Genomic DNA, 18,724 nt, shown 5'->3' with positions numbered 1-18,724 from the left:
CATGTCAAAGATTCGAGACAGGTGAAAATCGGTAGAAGTGATCACCACATATTGGGGGTAAGAAGGGAACTGCAACCCTCCAGCTCGTGGATATTAGTATTTCATAGGAAGTGGATTTACTGTGACCCCAGTACGGTCACAGACGGATTCCTGTGTATCAAATGTGTGGGCCCACAGAGATGTAGGTGACAAATCCACTCCCACCATATGTTTTGCAAGATTAAAATATCGATGTGAGTCTAAAAACAAGGTAGATTGAAAACTCATGTGGGCCATACACACAAAAATTGAGAATTCAACGCCTAAGGCTATCAGAAGTTTTGGATTAAGATACTATTTGTGACTACAGTTTATGTGAGTGGTAATAACCCTATAAGCGGTTTAGATGCCATATAAACATTATGGTCAATTCTGTGAAGGTTTCAACGCTGAAAATTTTGGTTCTTATTTTTTTCCTTCCGTGTGACCCACCTGAGTTTTGGATCTGCCTAATCCTATTCTATTTTTCAAAACATATTGGCAGGGTGACTTTATCACCGAAATCTCTACGGACCCACACCACCCTGGGAGTAGTGCCAGGTGACAGACGATAGCCGGATTATGTGAGACTCCGGCCTCACCCAAGACGGTGCGGCCCTTACAATGGGTTACTTGATGTGTGTATTATGTATCCACGCTGTCCATTCAATTTTTCAAATCATTTTAAGTTATTATCAAAAAATGAAGCGGATCCAATTATCAGGGGACCACACCATAGAAAACAGTGTTGGTTGACTGTTATTGGGCCACAAAAGTCTTGGATCAAGCTGATATTTGTTTTTCCTCTCTATTCAGGCTCATTTGACCTTATCAAGAGATTGGATTGTAAACAAACATTATGAAAACATTAAGGTATGCCCTAAGAAGTTTTTAATGGTAGGGTGGTCAACCAACACTGTTTTTTTATGGTATGGTCCACCTGATAATTGAATCTCCTTCATTTTTAGAATAATTACCTAAAATGATGTGGGAAAACATATAGACGGCGTTGATACATAATAAGTACATCAAAGTAAGCCCCACGGTAAATACCGCACTGTCTTGGGTTAGGCCGGGGTCTCACCTAATCCGCTCTTGGCACAAGGCAATCGGCTTCCCATTTGACAGCACTCGGATTCAGCACCGACTCTGCCATACCCACCTTGGCACTGGTCAGTACTGGAAAAGCTCTGTAGGCCACACTATAATGCATGTGTTTTATCCACTCCGTTGATCCAATTGGTGAGCACGGATTCAAATCTGATGTGACTCTCACATTTCAAAACTTTCCAGGATCTACTGTGATGCTTACTTGCCATCCATTCTGTTGATTAAGCCAATCAGGATACAGTCAAGAGATACCAGAAATATCAGCATAATTCAGGACTTTTGTGGTTTTCAAGGAATTTTTAATGATAGGCCTTTAATCATCACTGTCTCCTTTTGTGGGGTCCACCTGTGATTTGGATTTACCTCAGTTTTATATCCTATTATAATGTCGCAGAGCGGATGGGCGGCCAATAAAACGGGCTATAGGGTTTTTTCAGCACCAATCAGCGCCGAGGTAGGTACTGGCGGTGTCAGTACGTAATTGGAGTATCGTTTTATAATCGCAACTTCCCCTCCCAACAGATTTGAGAGGTGGGACACTTTTCTTAGAAAAAGAAAAAGAAAAAGAAATTATTTTTATATGAAAAGACTCACGGGATCGTCTACCTGGCCATTTTAGAAATAAGAAAAACTTTGATACGCTGGCCGAGTGCCATGGATGATACACAGGGTCTTTAAATTACTTAGAAATTGCACGCGTGTAATATAAGTTATTCAAATTAAGTGATCCAATTATGGGCACCAATTTAGATGTATGATTAACAAAATATCATGCTTATTTGATTATCCAAATATATGATAGGTGAACATTTTTAGGACGGTTAAAATGAAAATACCAATGAATGAGGGGTCAGGACCATTTAAACAATTTAAACTTTTGATTGTAACGGACAATGGGTTCCAGAATTTAAATGGTTTGATTTAGTTAACATATGCCACGCGCGAGTATCATTTATGAGTGCGTGAGTACGCAGTGGTGTATCAAATTACACCTCTTAGATAATAGAGAAATTTACGACTGTGGACCCCACCTTTTATCCAGTGGTTTTTTTTGAAGGAATACAAGCTTTGAATACGCACTTGGACCTCCTCGTACGGAGTCAGAATTTCAGGACGAAAATACCCCCACCTTCCTTTCGAAGACGAGCGCTGACGCTCCTCCAACCGAGAGTTGTACGAACGGCTCAAAATAGATCAAAGTTACATGGCCCCACAGCTATGTATTTATTATATCTACAACGTTCATCCATATTTCGAGATCATTTCGGAGCATTATCCCAAAAAAAAAAAAATCATATCCAACTGGACCACACCACAAACAGCAGCGGGAAAATTGATTTTCACCGTTAAAAATTTTGTAGGGCCCACCATGACATTTATTTTCCATCCAACCTATTCATAAGGTGACAAAAGCCTAGAGGAAGAGGAAAAACAAATTTCATAATGATCCAAAATTCTATAACCCCTAAAAGGGTTTCAATGGTAGACGTTCAATTCCCCACTGCCTTTTACAGTGTGGTCCACTTGATAGTTAGATCTATCTTATTTTTCGTCTCAAGCTTTAATATAAGCTCGCCAAATAGATGGACGGTTTGGATATAATACAAACCTCATGATGGGAACTACAAAAGCAATATGGCAAAAAAAAAAAAAAAGCTACAGAGGGCTACTGCCGCCAAACCGGCGGTAGTGCCGCGGCAATCCAACTTTTTTTTTCCTTTTTTTCTTTTTTTAACATGGAGAACTTTTTCTCCCTTACATTTTTCTCTAATACATAATTAAGTATATATATATATATATATATATATATATATATATATATATATATATATATATATATATATATATATATATATTTCTATCTTTCAATTCATTTCTTTGTGTATTTATTTAACAAGCATATCTCCTGAACTAGAATGATTTACTTAACATACCACATATGATTTTGGGGTAGGAGAAGCTAATTAAGCCAACCAACCTAGTTATTTTCCAAGATTCCATCGGGTCGATGGTCGAAAATCCATTTCATTCAGTTCGTGGTCAATTTCAATCACTTCGCGGTCAAACTGAAAATTCAGCGGGGCAAACATGAAATTGAGCGAAGAAAACTAGAAATTGAGTGGGGAAAACTAGAAATTTAGCAGGTAAAACATGAAATTGAGCAGGGCAAACATGAAATTAGGGCTGAAAGTCGGGCCGATTGGTTCGGGTTAGTGCTCAACCCTAACCCAACCCAAGGTTCCTATACCTAAACCTTGACCTAACCCAACCCAATCTTGGGTTGGGAATTCTCAACTCAAGCCCAACCCAAGAGGGCTCGACAGGTTGATTAGGTTGGTTGAGTGTATACATGTCTATTTGGGAGAGAGAAATCCGACATATCTTGTTAGCTTAAGTTCTTGGAAATGACGTGGACAAATGGGACCTGACATCACTACTGTACCTTCTAAACATACAATCCACACTCAATTATAATTTATAAGTAACTAATATATTGATTGGGTTCGGGTTGGGTCAAGTAACCTGAAACCTCAACTCAAACCCAACCTAAGTTTTATCGGGTTGGTGTTTGTATAGCCCAAGCTTGAGATCGGACCTGATATATCCTGCCCGAGCCTAACCCAATGTCGGGTCGGTCACAGGTCGGTCGGGTTGAACCCGCCCAACTTTCAGTCGTACATGAAATTAAGGGGGGGCAAACTAGAAATTCAGAGGGGCAAACATGAAATTGAGCGGAGGAAACTATAAAATCAGTGGGGCAAACTAGAAAATCAGCGAGGCAAATTAGAAAATCGGCAGGGCAAACTTAAAAATCAGCGGGGCAAACTAGAAAATCAACGGGGCAAACTATGAAATCAGCGGGGCAAACTAGAAAATCAGTGGGGCAAACTAGAAAATCAGCGGGGCAAACTATGAAATCAGCGAGGCAAACTAGAAAATCAGCGGGGCAAACTAGAAAATCAATGGGGGAAACTAGAAAATCAGCAGGGCAAACTAGGAAATCAGCGGGGCAAATATGAAATTGAGCAGGGCAAACATGAAATTCAACAGGGCAAACTAGACAATCAGCGGGGCGAACTTAAGAGATATTTTCATGGCTTGAGCCGATAAATCTAAACTTATCCAATGTTCAAATGGACCACACAAATGAAATTTTGAATTAAACTTCTATTGTTGATCATTTCTTAGGGGCTACAGAAGTTTTGGATCAAGCTTATAATTGTTTTTTTCTATTAATCCATGTTTGTATGATCTTATGAATAGGTTTGATAACAAACAAATATCACTGTTGGGCCCATTATGGTTTCAACGGTGGAAATCATTATGCTCATTGTTTCCCGTGGTGTGACCCACTTGATCTTTTGATATGCTTTAATTTGGGGCTAAACCACTAAAATTAGATAGAAAAATGGATGGACGGCGTGGATATACTACATATATTCAATGTGATTTTCATGTTTCCTCTGCTGATTTCCTAGTTTGCCCCGCTTATTTTCTAGTTTGCCCCGCTGATTTTCTAATTTACCCCGCTGATTTTCTAGTTTGCCCTAATGATTTTTCTAGTTTGCCCCACTGATTTTCTAGTTTTCCCTGCTCAATTTCATGATTCTCTGCTTCAGTCTATCTTCTCTACTTCTTTTAGTGGATGTTGACTGTGTGTTGTTATGGTGGGCCTTCCCTTGGAGGTGTTGTCGCTAAGGTTATTTTAGGGTTTTGGATGTGAGATTATAGCAGCAGACTATGGTCTATGGTCAGAAGTTAGGAGGGCTAGATGGGAAGGTGTGGCAGCTGGTTGGTTTGTATAAGTGGAATATTATATGTAGGGAGAGTGGTCGCTTCCGCCCGTGGGATTTTAAGAAGGTCGAAGAGTGGAGGAGTCGGATTTGCCTCCGTGTTGTTGGTGAGTGAGGTGGTGTCTTCCTGATAGTGTTTATGCCCATTGAGGGGCAGCTTGGTATGTTTTAAGATCCATGGGATTGCTGATACATGTCCTTTTAAACATAGACCTATGTTTGCCTCGCTCAACTTCATGTTTGCCTTGCTCAATTTCATGTTTGCCCCGCTGAATTTCCAATTTGACCGCAAACTGATTGAAATTGACCATGAACTGAATGAAATGGATTTTCAACCATCAACCCGATGGAATCTTGAAAAATAACGAGGTTGGAAAATAGTTTTTCTCTAATACATAATTAGATAAATATGTATATATAAGTATATAAAAATATTTTTTTATCTTTTAATTCATTTCTTTGTCCATGTATTCAACAAGCATATCTCCTAAATTAGAATGATTTGTTTTTTTTTTACACACGCACACACACCCCCACACACTCACACTAGTGGAATTTCACCACCTATGGATACTCGAACGCTTGATTGGGTGTTGAAACTCCTAAGAGTCTACCACCCGAGCAAGAGTAAAGATCCAAATTAGAATGATTTGCTTAACGTACCATATATGATTTTCATGCAAACATGAAAATGAGCGGGGTAAACATGAAATTCAATGGGGCAAACATAAAAATGAGAGAGCAAGCATGAAAATTAGCGGGGCAAACATGAAAATGAGTGGGCCAAACATGAAAAAGAGCGAGGCAAGCATGAAAAAGAGCGGGGCAAACATGAAAAAGAGCGGGATAAACTAGAAAATTAACGGGGGAAATATGAAAAGCGGCGGGGCAAACTAGAAAAATAGCGGGGTAAACTAGAAAATCAGTGGGGGAAATATGAAAAGCAGCGGGGCAAACTAGAAAAATAGCGGGGTAAACTAGAAAATCAGCGGGGGAAACATGAAAAGCAGCGGGACAAACTAGAAAAACAGTGGGGCAAACTAGAAAATCAGTGGGGTAAACTGAAATATGAGCGGGGTAAACTAGAAAAATAGCGGGGTAAACTAGAAAATCAGCGGGGAAAACATGAAAAGCAGCGGGACAAACTAGAAAAACAGCGGGGCAAACTAGAAAATCAGTGGGGTAAACATGAAAAGCAGCGGGGCAAACTAGAAAATCAGCGGGAAAAATATAAAAAGCAGCGGGACAAACTAGAAAAACAGCGGGGCAAACTGAAATATGAGTGGGGCAAACTAGAAAATCAGTGGGGGAAACATGAAAATCAGTGGAGGAAACATGAAAAGCAGCAGGGCAAACTAAAAAATCAGCGGGAGAAACATGAAAAGCAGCGGGGCAAACTATAAAAACAGCGAGGAAAACTGAAATATGAGCGGGCAAACTAGAAAATCAACCTAACTATTTTTCAAGATTCCATCGGGTCGATGGTCGAAAATCCATTTCATTCAGTTCGTGGTCAATTTCAATCACTTCGCGGTCAAACTGAAAATTCAGCGGGGCAAACATGAAATTGAGTAAGACAAACATAAAATTGAGTGGGGGAAATTAGAAATTTAACAGATAAAACATGAAATTGAGTAGGGAAAACATGAAATTAGGGCTGAAAGTCGGGTCGGTTAGTTCGGGTTGGTGCTCAACCCTAACCCAACCCAAGGTTTTTATACCTAAACCTTGACCCAACCCAACCCAATCTTGGGTTGGGAATTCTCAACCCAAGCCCAACCTAAGAGGGCTCGACGGGTTGATTGAGTTGGTTGGGTGTATACAGGCTAATATTTTCGTTATTACATTAATTTATTATATTTCAATATAGGACTTATTTTTTGTATCTATGATTTTATTAATTATATACGTGATTATTCATCATAAAGAACTTCATTTTTTTCTTTAAAAAACCAAGCTAAAATATAGGACTACTCCTTTAAAAAGTCATGTAGCATAGCACGCAATCTATTGGGAGAGAGAAATCCGACATATCTTGTTAGCTTGAGTCCTTGGAAATGACGTGGACAAATGAGACTCGACATCACTACTGTACCTTCTACACAAACAATCTACACTCAATTATAATTTATAAGTAACTAATATATTGAGCTGGTTTTAAGCTGTTTTTCTAGTTTGCCCCGCTCATATTTCAATTTACCCCGCTGTTTTTCTAGTTTGCCCTGCTGCTTTTCATGTTTTCCCTGCTGATTTTCTAGTTTGCCCCGCTGTTTTTCTAGTTTGCCCCGCTGCTTTTCATGTTTTTCCTGCTGATTTCTAGTTTGTCCCACTGTTTTTCATGTTTTTCTCGCTGATTTTCTAGTTTGCCCCGCTGTTTTTCTAGTTTGCTCCGCTACTTTTCATGTTTCCCCCGCTGATTTTCATGTTCCCCCGCTGTTTTTCTAGTTTGCCCCGCTCATATTTCAGTTTACCCCGCTGTTTTTTTAATTTGCCCCGCTGATTTTCTAGTTTCCCCCGCACATTTTCATGCTTGCCCCGCTGATTATCATGCTTGCCCCACTCATTTACATGCTTGCCCCACTAATTTTCATGCTTCCCCCGCTAGTTTAGGATTCTTACTCTTACTCGGGTGGTAGACTCTTAGGAGTTTCAACACCCGGTCAAGTGTTAGAGTATCCATATGTGGTGAAATTCCACTAGTGTGACTGCATGGGGGTGTGCATGCATGTTTAAAAAAAAGAGAGAAAAAACATTTTAATTTAAGAGATATGCTTGTTTAATAAATAGACAAAGAAATGAATTAAAAGATAGAAAAATATTTTTATATACTTATATATACATATTTACATAATTATGTATTAGAGAAAAATGTAGGAGAGAAAAAGTTCTCTCTGTTAAAAAAAAAAAAAACTATCAGACAGCCACGTTTCAGCGACAGTGCCGCGGCTATCTATGCCATTTTTTTTTTGTTAGGTTGTTTTCGTGGGTCCCATCATGATGTCTGTGTTATATCCAAACCGTCCATCTATTTGGTGAGCTCATATTAAGGCTTGAGGGGAAAAAAAAAGATAGATCTAACTATCAAGTGGACCACACTGTAAAAGGCAGTGGGGAATTGAACGTCTACCATTGAAACCCTTTCAGGGGTTAATGAAGTTTTGGATCATTATGAAATTTGTTTTTCATCTTCATCCAGGTCTTTGTGACCCTATGAATGAACTTAGACAGGGAGGGTTTTTCACAAACATCACAGTGGGCCCCAACTTAGACGGGGAGGATTTCTAATCGTTGATGCTCATTCAACACTGTTTCCTGTAATGTGGTACACTTAAGATTTGGATATACCTCATTTTTTGTCTCATACCATAAAATGATCTGGAAAAATATATGGACGGCATGGATGAAAAGCATAAATCATGGTGGGGCCCACAGACCACAACGATCCGCCATTGGCGGTTGGCAGGCGGAGTAGCCAATCCATTTCTGTGAAAAGGAGGGGTATTTTCGTCCTGGAATTTGTTGTCCGTACGAGGAGGTCTAAGTGAATATGTTAAGTTTGTATTGTTTCAAGAATATCCAATGGATAAAAGGTGGGGTCCACAGTCGTAGATTTCTCTAGAAAATAATGGCTACTCTTAGGTGCGGCCTGTCACCTCATCCAACATAGTGCGGCCCTTACGGTGTGGCCACCTTGATGTACGTATTCATGCCTTGCATCTATTTTTTTGGATATTTTATTGAGTGAGCCCAAAAACGAAGCAGATCCAATTCTCAGGTGGACCATACCATAAGATACATTAGTGATTGACCACTAATGGGCCATGAAAGTTTTGGATCAATCTTATATTTGGATTTTCCCTTTGTCTAGGTTTATGTTAATTATCAACTGGTTGTACAGCAAATAAACATTATAGAAATTGTCGACATTATTGTAACTTATTCTTTTGTATCCTTCTTCCATTATTTTAATGGTTACATAATTGAACAGCTTTTTTCTAAATCATTCTCAAGTTACGTTTCTCTTTTGCAACTATTCTTCTTCTATCGCCTAAGCTTTGCTCCTCTCAGTCACCCTTTGCATTTCGAACTGCTCAATCGTATTTCTTTCATCACTTGTTAGACTCTAGAGTAACTCGACCACATTGATATCACTTTGTCGACCATCTACTGATGTGTAAAATTGGATTTACATCAGTTGTAATTCTGTAAAAAGTGCTCCAAGTATCTTGAAGATCTTTTCATCTCCTATTTCTCATATAATACCACATATTGCTCTCCTATTGGCTTTTTCCAGAATTGCCAAAAATAGGGTACAACAGAAACATTACGATGCACCCTATATAATTTTCAATGGTAAGGGGTTCAATTACCACTATTTTTTATAATCTGGTCCATCTAAGTTTTTGGATCTTCTTTGTTTTTGGGCTCATACCCTAAAATTATTTGGTAGAAGAGATGGATGGCATGGATATAAAATACATAATTCAAGGTGGGCCTAACGATAAGGCCTGCATCATCTTGGGTGAGGCCTGGTCTGCACATAATCATCTCCTAAGCTACATATGATGGTGTTATAAGGTGGCAATGTGTCAGAACTTGTGGCTTGTCTGGGAATAACGTGGCACACGAGTTCATTTAATGCAACGTAGTGATCTAGTTCCTCTAAAAGTCTATGTTTTGGCGTGTGGCTCGCCTGATGCCAAATAGGCCTGATTTTTTGGCATTATCACACAAACGGTACACCCACCTAATGAATGGTGTGGATCATGCTTGTGGAATAAGATTTATCACATCTCCTTTACAATAGATCATTTATGTGTTTAATAAGGAGGTATAATGCAATGCTGGGTGGAAACCTTGTACATGATCTTTTTGGCTTTCTGTTTGTGAAAGTAGGAGCCATGGTTCGGGCCCAATGATTCATTTTATTAGCTTGGAAGTTGATGGTACATGGACAACAAAATCTCAGACAATAATTGTTGTACCATAATTTTTGTTTAGATGTCTTCAATCTGTCATATACAGGGGATCTTGATTGATTGAATTGTCTAATCGATCAATTGAGTGAACCCCATAGTAAATAGATTGGTCTTTGGAAAATTTCGAACAAGTTTGATCGATCGGATGGTTGAGTCGATTGATCGTATATGGGTGCTCAATTGATTGATGTTTGCTCAATCGGTATCAATCAATTGATGCATAGATCGAAGGTACGCGCAATTTTGTGTAATCGCACAATTAGTTTTCTATTCGGTTAGAGTACACAAAATATATGAGTATACTTGTGGGATTAGGGTAGAATAATGAGGGCTAAGGCTAAATCGATTCTATAGTTTGCAAGAGAGAATGTGGGGTGTCGCATATGTAAGTTCATCAATCTCTTGAAAATCATTTTTATAGTGGATTTGTTATAAATATAAAAAAGTTGCTTGGAAAAAACTGAATTCATGTGAGACTTCCTAGACTAATCTTCCTTGAGGGATGACATTGTACTAAGTTCACGAGTGAATCAGAAATAATTCATTTCAGTTTTCAACCGCTTATCCTAAATAATTGATTTAATTTGATCATACTTAATTAAGTACTTTTGATTCTATCTATGTATATATACAAATACCAATGCTTTGATCGTGATGCACTTATCTATTTTTTGAGATTGGATGGATTTTATCTTTGCAAATTTGACCGATTAAAATTCATTGAAAATATTAATATAATAATTTATAAATATTTTTTCTAATATATAGTTTGAAATAAAATTCAACCATCCTTTTAATCCAATGTTGTAGATAAGTCTCTTATGCTTCATCACTACCATGTAATCGTTTATGATCTTCCTCTCACATGTCTTCGTGGCTCTATCTTAATTTGGTTGCTAATTTGTTAGTGTGCTCTTACCTAACTTTTTTTTTGCTGCTTTGATAGCGTGCTTATAACCTAATAGATCAATTTGTGTGTATGGCCAATGCACACCAAAGTACTGTGACCTTATTGCAACATTGTCACGTAGCGTAAAGCAATAACAACACAAGATACACATGATTAATATGCTCGCATAGCTACTAGATTGGAATCAATACATTGCTTATAAGTGATTGGTCTTTCAGTACACATGACTCAAATCACACACCGTGAATGATCGAGCATTCGTCTATACACTAGCACATGACATGGGATTCATCTAATAAACCAATATATAAATTTATATGATTTGATAGGCTATGAAGCTGATTGTGCCGATGATAACAGTGAGAAGTACATCTCATATGTAGTCTTTAATCGATGAATATCAACCGCATCTCATCATCTAACCAATCTCAATATCTGTGAAGATATTTTATTATGAAATAATTACATTCATTAGTATAAATTCAAACATTGAAAAACCTCAATATAATAAAATGAATAAATATATACACACGTAAACAATAATAAGTACACAATGCAATATTCACCTTGAAAGGATGATTTTGAGAATAGATCCATAAAGTTAAATCATACATGTGACGTTTTTGTACGGATATTGTGGTCCATGTCCCACTTATCATGTGGAGGAGATGGAATTCTCTCTACCTTCACACCCTCTAAGAAACTGCTGAAACCAAAGGGCGGATTGCTTTGGGTATCTCTTCAGACCATCTTTATAATCCACGTAATTAAGGCCAAATCTAACGGTGAAACCATCTGCCCATTCAAAGTTGTCCAACAATGACCAAGCAAAGTAGCCCCTCACATCCACACCATCCCTGCCAACAATTCAAATCTCAACAGTCACTCTGTAATTTTAGAATAGACCACCCTAACGATTTTGATTATCTACGATTTTGATTATCTGACTATCTTTACATGTGGACCACACATGTAAAACATCAAAATATGAGACGGGAGTAATTAAATGCAACCAGACCTTATGGCAGTTTGAGCAAATAAAAGATGGGCATGATAGTAGTCGATCCTCATGTCGTCTTGCAGCGCTTCCTCCAATGACAAGGAACCGTTGTTGAACTCATCAACTCTGGCAGTGATATAAACGGACACAAATACTTCTGTGTAAGCAATCTATGATTGTCTGTACAGTGTCAACAATGAGATAGTGGCCTACTTGATATTCAGTTCGGATCTGTTACAAAATAAGAAAGTGACAAGGCATTCAAGGTACTAGTCTACCATCTTACCATTCTCGGTAATGTAAATAATGGGGTTGTTGTTTGTATCTTTCCTTGAGGTAGACCAATACACCTCGGATTCCTCGTGGGTACACATGCAGCCATGTTGAAGCAGCCTGCAATACAGGTTCTAATCAGTGCACATGCAAAATCACACCATAAATGGTTGCGTCCTTAATATAATTTGCTACTCTTAAAATTTGAATACTTTTTTTTTTTTTTTCAAAAAAAGGTGCTTGCTCCCGAATTTCATTCAACAAAGCCATGTACATGCATTCGGGTGCTCCTAAACAAAAAGGACTGGGATCACCTATCGTAAGCTACACAAACACGGACTACCGAGCAGAACGACCGCCCCCCAGAGCAGAAAACAGGGACTGCCAAAGGAAGAACGGGAGAAGGAGCAGCTACGAAATCCACACAGAGCCGAGGCCCGTCCTATCTAGAACCAGCTCCCTTCGGGTACGCAGAGGGAGATCAGAAGTGGCTTCATAAATTCTCGATCGCTGATTAGCGCTAGCCCAACGCGCAAGGCTGTTGGCAACGTTGTTTGTCTCTCTCGGACAATGGGAGATGTAAAAAGAACTGGAAGCGCAAATCGATCTGAATTGGATCTTCCAGTAGTGTGCGATCCAGGGGCCGTCAGCCTGGCTCAAAAGGATCTCCACCATAGAGCGCGAATCACTTTCCACATCCACTGAAAAAAGCCCTTTTCTGGAGCAAATCTGAAGGCCATGAATGATAGCTTTGATCTCAGCAAGAAAGCTAGATCCTTGCCCATACGCCTTGAGAAAGCAAAGAGGAACTTACTTTTAGCACCCCGACAGACCCCTCTTAAAATTTGAATATTAATCATCCGCTTTGATACCATGTTAAACAATCACTTTCTCTATAAGCTTGAGCCAGCTTGAGCCGCTAGATGATGACATGTCAATGCAAAACCCAACTTGATTTGTAACTCAGGTAGTGTGCGTCAGAGGGAACAATGGGGGGAGGGGAGGCATCCCGCTTTACCAAATTCGCTCTGAGGCTCTTTTTTTTTTAAAATTGTTTTTAATACTTTTTCTGTTCTTTAATAATTCTCAATTTTAGTTGTTTTTAAGGAATAATTTCGCACAATTTTGCCCCTTGCTAATCGTGTTATGTACTGTGGACATAATTAAATGTCGATGGACATTCAATACATGCCCAATGCAAGAGTTGTATGGGTGTAGTTATACATTCAATACACAAATGTTGCAGGTGTAAATGCATACCAATGCATGTTCTTGTGTATCTATTTATGCATGTATAGTGAATGTGATCAGGTGCAAGTGATGAGTGTGGCAGGTCACTTCCTAGGGAGGTATATGATCCTTCAATCCAGTGATCATGCATGGGTTGCATTGGCAGTTAAACAAGTAAATGAGTACTTCCTGTCTAAGCCATAAGCCGCATCATATATACATAGAACCATGTCTGGTCGTGCAAATATATTACCTGAGGCCCGATGGGGATCCCATTTCGCTCCACTGTTACAAAAGATAATAAAAATAAAATAAAATAAAAAATACACACTCATAAAAATAAATTAAAATTTAAAGTGTAGAGAAGCAGAATTCCATTAGGTTTTAATCATATTTACCCGTGATGTTTACATGTGAATCGGTTGTGTAGCTTACTCGGGTGGTATCGGAACGAGTAACATGAGCCACGGGCTTGGAAGTGTAGTACTTTAGGCCTATGAAATCAAAGGATCCTCTCAACATATCAGATTGTTCTTTTGTGAATTTTGGTAGCCGATTTTCCGCGTAGGACCTCATGCTAGGCGGATATTCACCATCAGTCAAAGGATCCATGAACCTGAATAAACCAAGATTAAGTGGCAATTTGTAATTATAACAAGGTGAGGTTGCACTTAAAAGTAATCATATCATGAAATGATAGATAAATTTTGTTGATACTCATGATATATGCACACCTTGCATGGTGCTGCACAAATGTTTCTCAAGCCATTGCTTGCGGTGGGGCACACCATTTTTGTGGGGTATGATGATGCCCCATGGCATGCTCAAAAGGACCATGTGACATGCCATAGAGCTCCACGCAGTGTATTTTTATGATGGCACGCATGAATTTACTGTCAAAACCAGTGCTATTAAAATATGGACCGTCGAATCAAACAGCGTCAACCACAATTAAAGACCTTTCCTGTTTCTTATGATCCAAACTAAGATTGGGTTGTGGCGCAGGGAGGGACATGATCAGGTGGATCACCGTCTTCCTTAGGGGATAACCATTTCACGTTCTCTAGACTCCTTGTAGAGCTTCCTCGAATCTATGAGGGATAAAAGCAGGAACATTTCCTAATAAATTCAAAATAACTTGATTTTTCATAAAGAAAAATGAAAGTACAACTCTTTAAATAAGGAACTCAAACTTAAGATGGAGTTTTAGACATGAACTCCAACTAAAACTAAAAACGTGACTTACTATAAATAATAATCTTATTATTTATAGATGACCTGTATTCCTATTAGACTTCATGGCTTTGGGCAAAAAATAGTGTCTAATTTGACCCAATCATGTTTTTCTCCTAACTTTTTTGAGCCTTCTTTTGTATTAGGCACGATTTCCACAACTCAAAGTATCAAAAGTTATACTAAAACTTACTATTTATAGTAAAAAAGATGAAACTAAACAGGACTTTTGACCGTTGATATGATAGAATCTCACAAATCCAGCCTTCGCAACCCGGCATATCAGAGTTGGTTGGCTTAAGTAGGTCATCCTACCCAAAATCATATATAATATATAATATGTCGAAAAACTCATCCAGGTTTGCAAGATACGGCTAGTTTAAGGTTTTAATGGTTTGGATCATTTAACATCTGATTGACTTCGAGTTTTCATCCAGCTTTGGTTCATGATATTTGCCCAATCAGTTGAAACTGAATAGGAATTAGTTTCGACTGAAACAATTGAGCCATTTGAGTGATCAGATCATCAAATTGTTGAAATGATGTGCCTCATCATGGATGGATAACAGCTCTAAAATTTTTAGAGACCGGATATCCCATTCATTAATTTTTTGGCATTATTTTGACATATTATTGTATTTTTCTCCGCTGTCATTTGATAGGCACTAATACAGGTTGCGATCTTTGAGCTTGAGAGATCTTCCGGGCATCCCCTGTATAACCACGATGGGACCCATCAAATCAACAGTTTCCATCACCTAAAATGGGCCCATTTGTATAAACTTGTGAATTTGGACACTTTTCATGTTTCGTATGCATTTATAGACCTGCCTTGTGACGGTCACTTGAAAACATAGAATAGAAGCTGGAGTTTCCATCACTCACCATCCAGTCATAAAGTCCATAGCTCGTTGAGCAGCATCATAGTCGGATTTAGATGTAGATAGCGGTATATACCAGTGGACCATATTGATTATCCCTATAGTGCCCTTTTGAGATTCCTGTAATTAAAGAGAGTTCATCCAGACCGTTGAAATTTGAGATTGACTTTAGCTACTCAAGCAGGGTAGTTTGTACAGCCAAAAGGTCCGGGATTGCGTACTGAATAAGAGTAAATTATGTGGGCCCCACCGTGATGTATTTGTCTTATTCATGTCATCCATTCATTTTTCACCGCACAAACTGAAAATTGAAGCATATCTAAAGTTCAAGTGAACCACACCACAGGACACAGTGGAATTGAATGACTACAGTTGAAAACTTGTCGGAGGCCATAGGAGTTTTGGATGAATATGATATTTGTGTTGCCCCTTCATCCACGTCCATGTGACCTTACGAAGAGGTTGGATGCAGGCTCTAGAAAAGTTTCAACAGTGGGTGTCATTATCTCCACTGTTTCCCGTGTCGTGGTCCATTGAACTTTGGATATGCTTGGACCTTACGAAGAGGTTGGATGCGGGCTCTAGAAACATTTCAACAGAGGTGCACAGCGAACCTGATAAGCTGAAGACGCAGTCCCGAAAATGAAGCCCGGCGGGAAGGAGCTCCCGTTTATCGGACGTCGGTCCTCACGTCCTGGGGCACCTCCAGCACGTGACAAGGAGCCCAGCAGAACGAAGAGTACGAACAGGAAAAGCCCTCCTCCATGCGTCATTCCCAAAGTACCCCCTCTCTCTCTCACTCACTCTCGTTAAAGGGAAGCTGATAACGTACTGACGTCAGCACCGTAATGGTCATGGGCCTCATGGTGTTTTGGCCCATGTGGTGAAAATGGTTCTTATCCGCTCATCGCAACGCCCATACCAGTTGTACCATACCATCTTGACTCGTGAGCCTCACCATTGAAATGAATCGACAACCAACGTTCAGTCCAAACCATTGATCTGAACTCTCCATTAAATCCATAACACATTCCATGCCCTACCAGAAAAAATTTGCACTAATCAGCAGATCCAATCCGTCCTTGATTGGCCTTACTTTCTCTAGCCACTCATTTTTTAAGCAATGGATGAGATGCTTATGATTTCCCAGCAAAAATAACTCTTTAGAATTATAAGCAATCTATGATGGTCCGGAACAAAATAAGATGGACCAAATTTTTTATTAGGCCTGTTTTTACTAAACGATATTGACCATCCATGGTTATTGATCTAATGGTTAATATTTGTCAAATCAAGGTAATGTTTGTACGATGGCCCATGAAATGTGCAGTGGACCTGATGAAAAGTCTAGATCAATGAATTGTGTCATATAGATATCCAGATCCAATTAGGTGCACCATAACTTATAATGCTACGTGCCAACCAGAGCATTTAATAAATATAAAATCGGATACCGTATCTTTCCTCGACTTAAAAATTACGCGCACGTTCCACACGCCTTTAAAAAAAATAAAAATAAAAAATTGAAGAAACTCTCTCAACGGCCATGAATGGTTGGTGGAGCCATTTAAGCACGTTTGTTAATTACACACGGCATTGATGGCTAGTGGGGGTGGCTAACATAGAGTGTGTGTACTAACATGGGTGTGTACTAACAAGCTAACCCAAAAAAAAAAAAATTAATTACACACGGTGTTGTTTGGCTTCAAATTGAGATTTCAAGAGGAAACATGAATACGGGGCTGGAGTGGGTCAGATAGGCCGCAGGTCAAGCTAGCATGACCTAGGGTGGCAATGAGCCAAGCCAGGCCAAGCTGATGATGTTGGCCCTAGCCTTAGCCCGGCTCCAAAAGCCTAGAGCCCTAAGCCTTGGCTGTGGCCAACCTTAAGCCTTGATGGGCTAAGTCAGGGCTTTTGCTAGATTAAGGTATGGGTTACTTGAGTTTTGAACCAGTCTCAAATATTTAGTTCACAATTTAGAATATTTTGTCCAAAGAATTTGGATATATATTCTTTTGGGTAGGAATAAGAATCTTATGTTTTCTTGTATTGTAATTGGGTCATGTCATCAATTATGACGGGTGGCCTGACTATAACGCAAAGAACAAGAAATCTATACTCATGTCAAAGCTTTGAGACCGGTGAAAATCGGTAGAAGTGATCACCACATATGGGGGTAAGAAGGGAACTGCAACCCTGCAGCTCCTGGATATTAGTATTTCGGAGGAAGCGGATTTAGTGTGACCCCAGTACGGTCACAGATGGATTCCTGTGTATCAAATGTGTGGGGCCCACAGAGATGTAGGTGACAAATCCACTACTGCCATATGTTTTGCAAGATTAAAATATTGATGAGTCTAAAAATAAGGTAGATTGAAAACTCATGTGGGCTATACACACAAAAATTGAAATTCAACACCTAAGGCTACCAGAAGTTTTGGATTGACTGCTGTTTATGTGAGTGGTAATAACCCTGTAACCGGTTTAGATGGCATATAAACATTGCTCTGTGAAGGTTTCAACGGTGAACATTTTCGTTTTTACTTTTTCATTCCGCTCTTGTTACAAGGCAATCAACAGCACTCGGATTCAGAACCGACCCTGCCGGTACCAACTTGGCACTGGTCAGTACTGGAAAAGCTCTGTAGGCCCCACTATAATGCATGTGTTCCGTCGATCCATTTGGTGAGCTCATATAAGGACACAGGCTCAATTGAGACGGATCCAAATCTGATGTGGACTCTCAAATTTAAAAACTTCTTAGGGTCTACTGTGATGTTTACTTGCCATCCATTATGTTGATTAAGCCAGTCAGGCTACAGTCAAGAGATACCAGAAATATCAGCTTAATCCAGGACTTTTGTGGTTCTCAAGGAATTTTTAATGATAGGCCTTTAATCACCACTGTCTCCTTTTGTGGGGTCCACTTGTGATTTGGATTTACCTCAGTTTTATGCTCATATCCTTCTATGATGTCGCAAAGTGGATGGACGGCCGATAAAACTGGCCATAGGGTTTTTCCAGCACCAATCAGCGCTGAGGTAGGTACTGGCAGTGTCAGTACCTAATTGGAGTATCGTTTTATAATCGCAACTTCCCATCTTAACAGATTTGAGAGGTGGGCCACTTTTCTTAGAAAAAGAAAAAGAAAAAGAAAAAGAAATTATTTTTATATGAAAAGACTCACGGGATCGTGTACTGCCCATTTTGGAAATAAGAAAAACTTTGATACGCTGGCCGGCCGAGTGCCATGGATGATACCCAGGGTCATTAAATTACTTAAGAAATTGCACGCA

The 18,724-nt window shown here is 39.2% G+C and overlaps 2 protein-coding genes across 2 annotated transcripts in view; both read right to left on the bottom strand.

Moving 5' to 3' along the window:
- The window catches only part of LOC131222430 (beta-glucosidase 12-like), a 148,494-nt gene that overhangs the window by 91,658 nt on the left and 38,112 nt on the right, over window positions 1-18,724 (bottom strand). The gene's annotated exons all lie outside the window — the stretch shown is intronic.
- On the bottom strand, window positions 11,231-16,201 carry LOC131222649 (beta-glucosidase 30-like). The gene is made up of 5 exons (XM_058217799.1): window positions 16,043-16,201; window positions 13,568-13,599; window positions 12,098-12,204; window positions 11,830-11,968; window positions 11,231-11,668 (listed from the first exon to the last, which is right to left on the bottom strand). Exons 1-5 carry the CDS (start codon window positions 16,199-16,201, stop codon window positions 11,467-11,469), a joined length of 639 nt encoding a protein of 212 aa, XP_058073782.1. The 3' UTR covers window positions 11,231-11,466.

Source organism: Magnolia sinica, chromosome 13 (assembly GCF_029962835.1).
Source record: "Magnolia sinica isolate HGM2019 chromosome 13, MsV1, whole genome shotgun sequence".
NCBI classification, from domain to species: Eukaryota; Viridiplantae; Streptophyta; class Magnoliopsida; order Magnoliales; family Magnoliaceae; genus Magnolia; species Magnolia sinica.
This window is presented reverse-complemented; position numbering and strand designations above follow the sequence as displayed.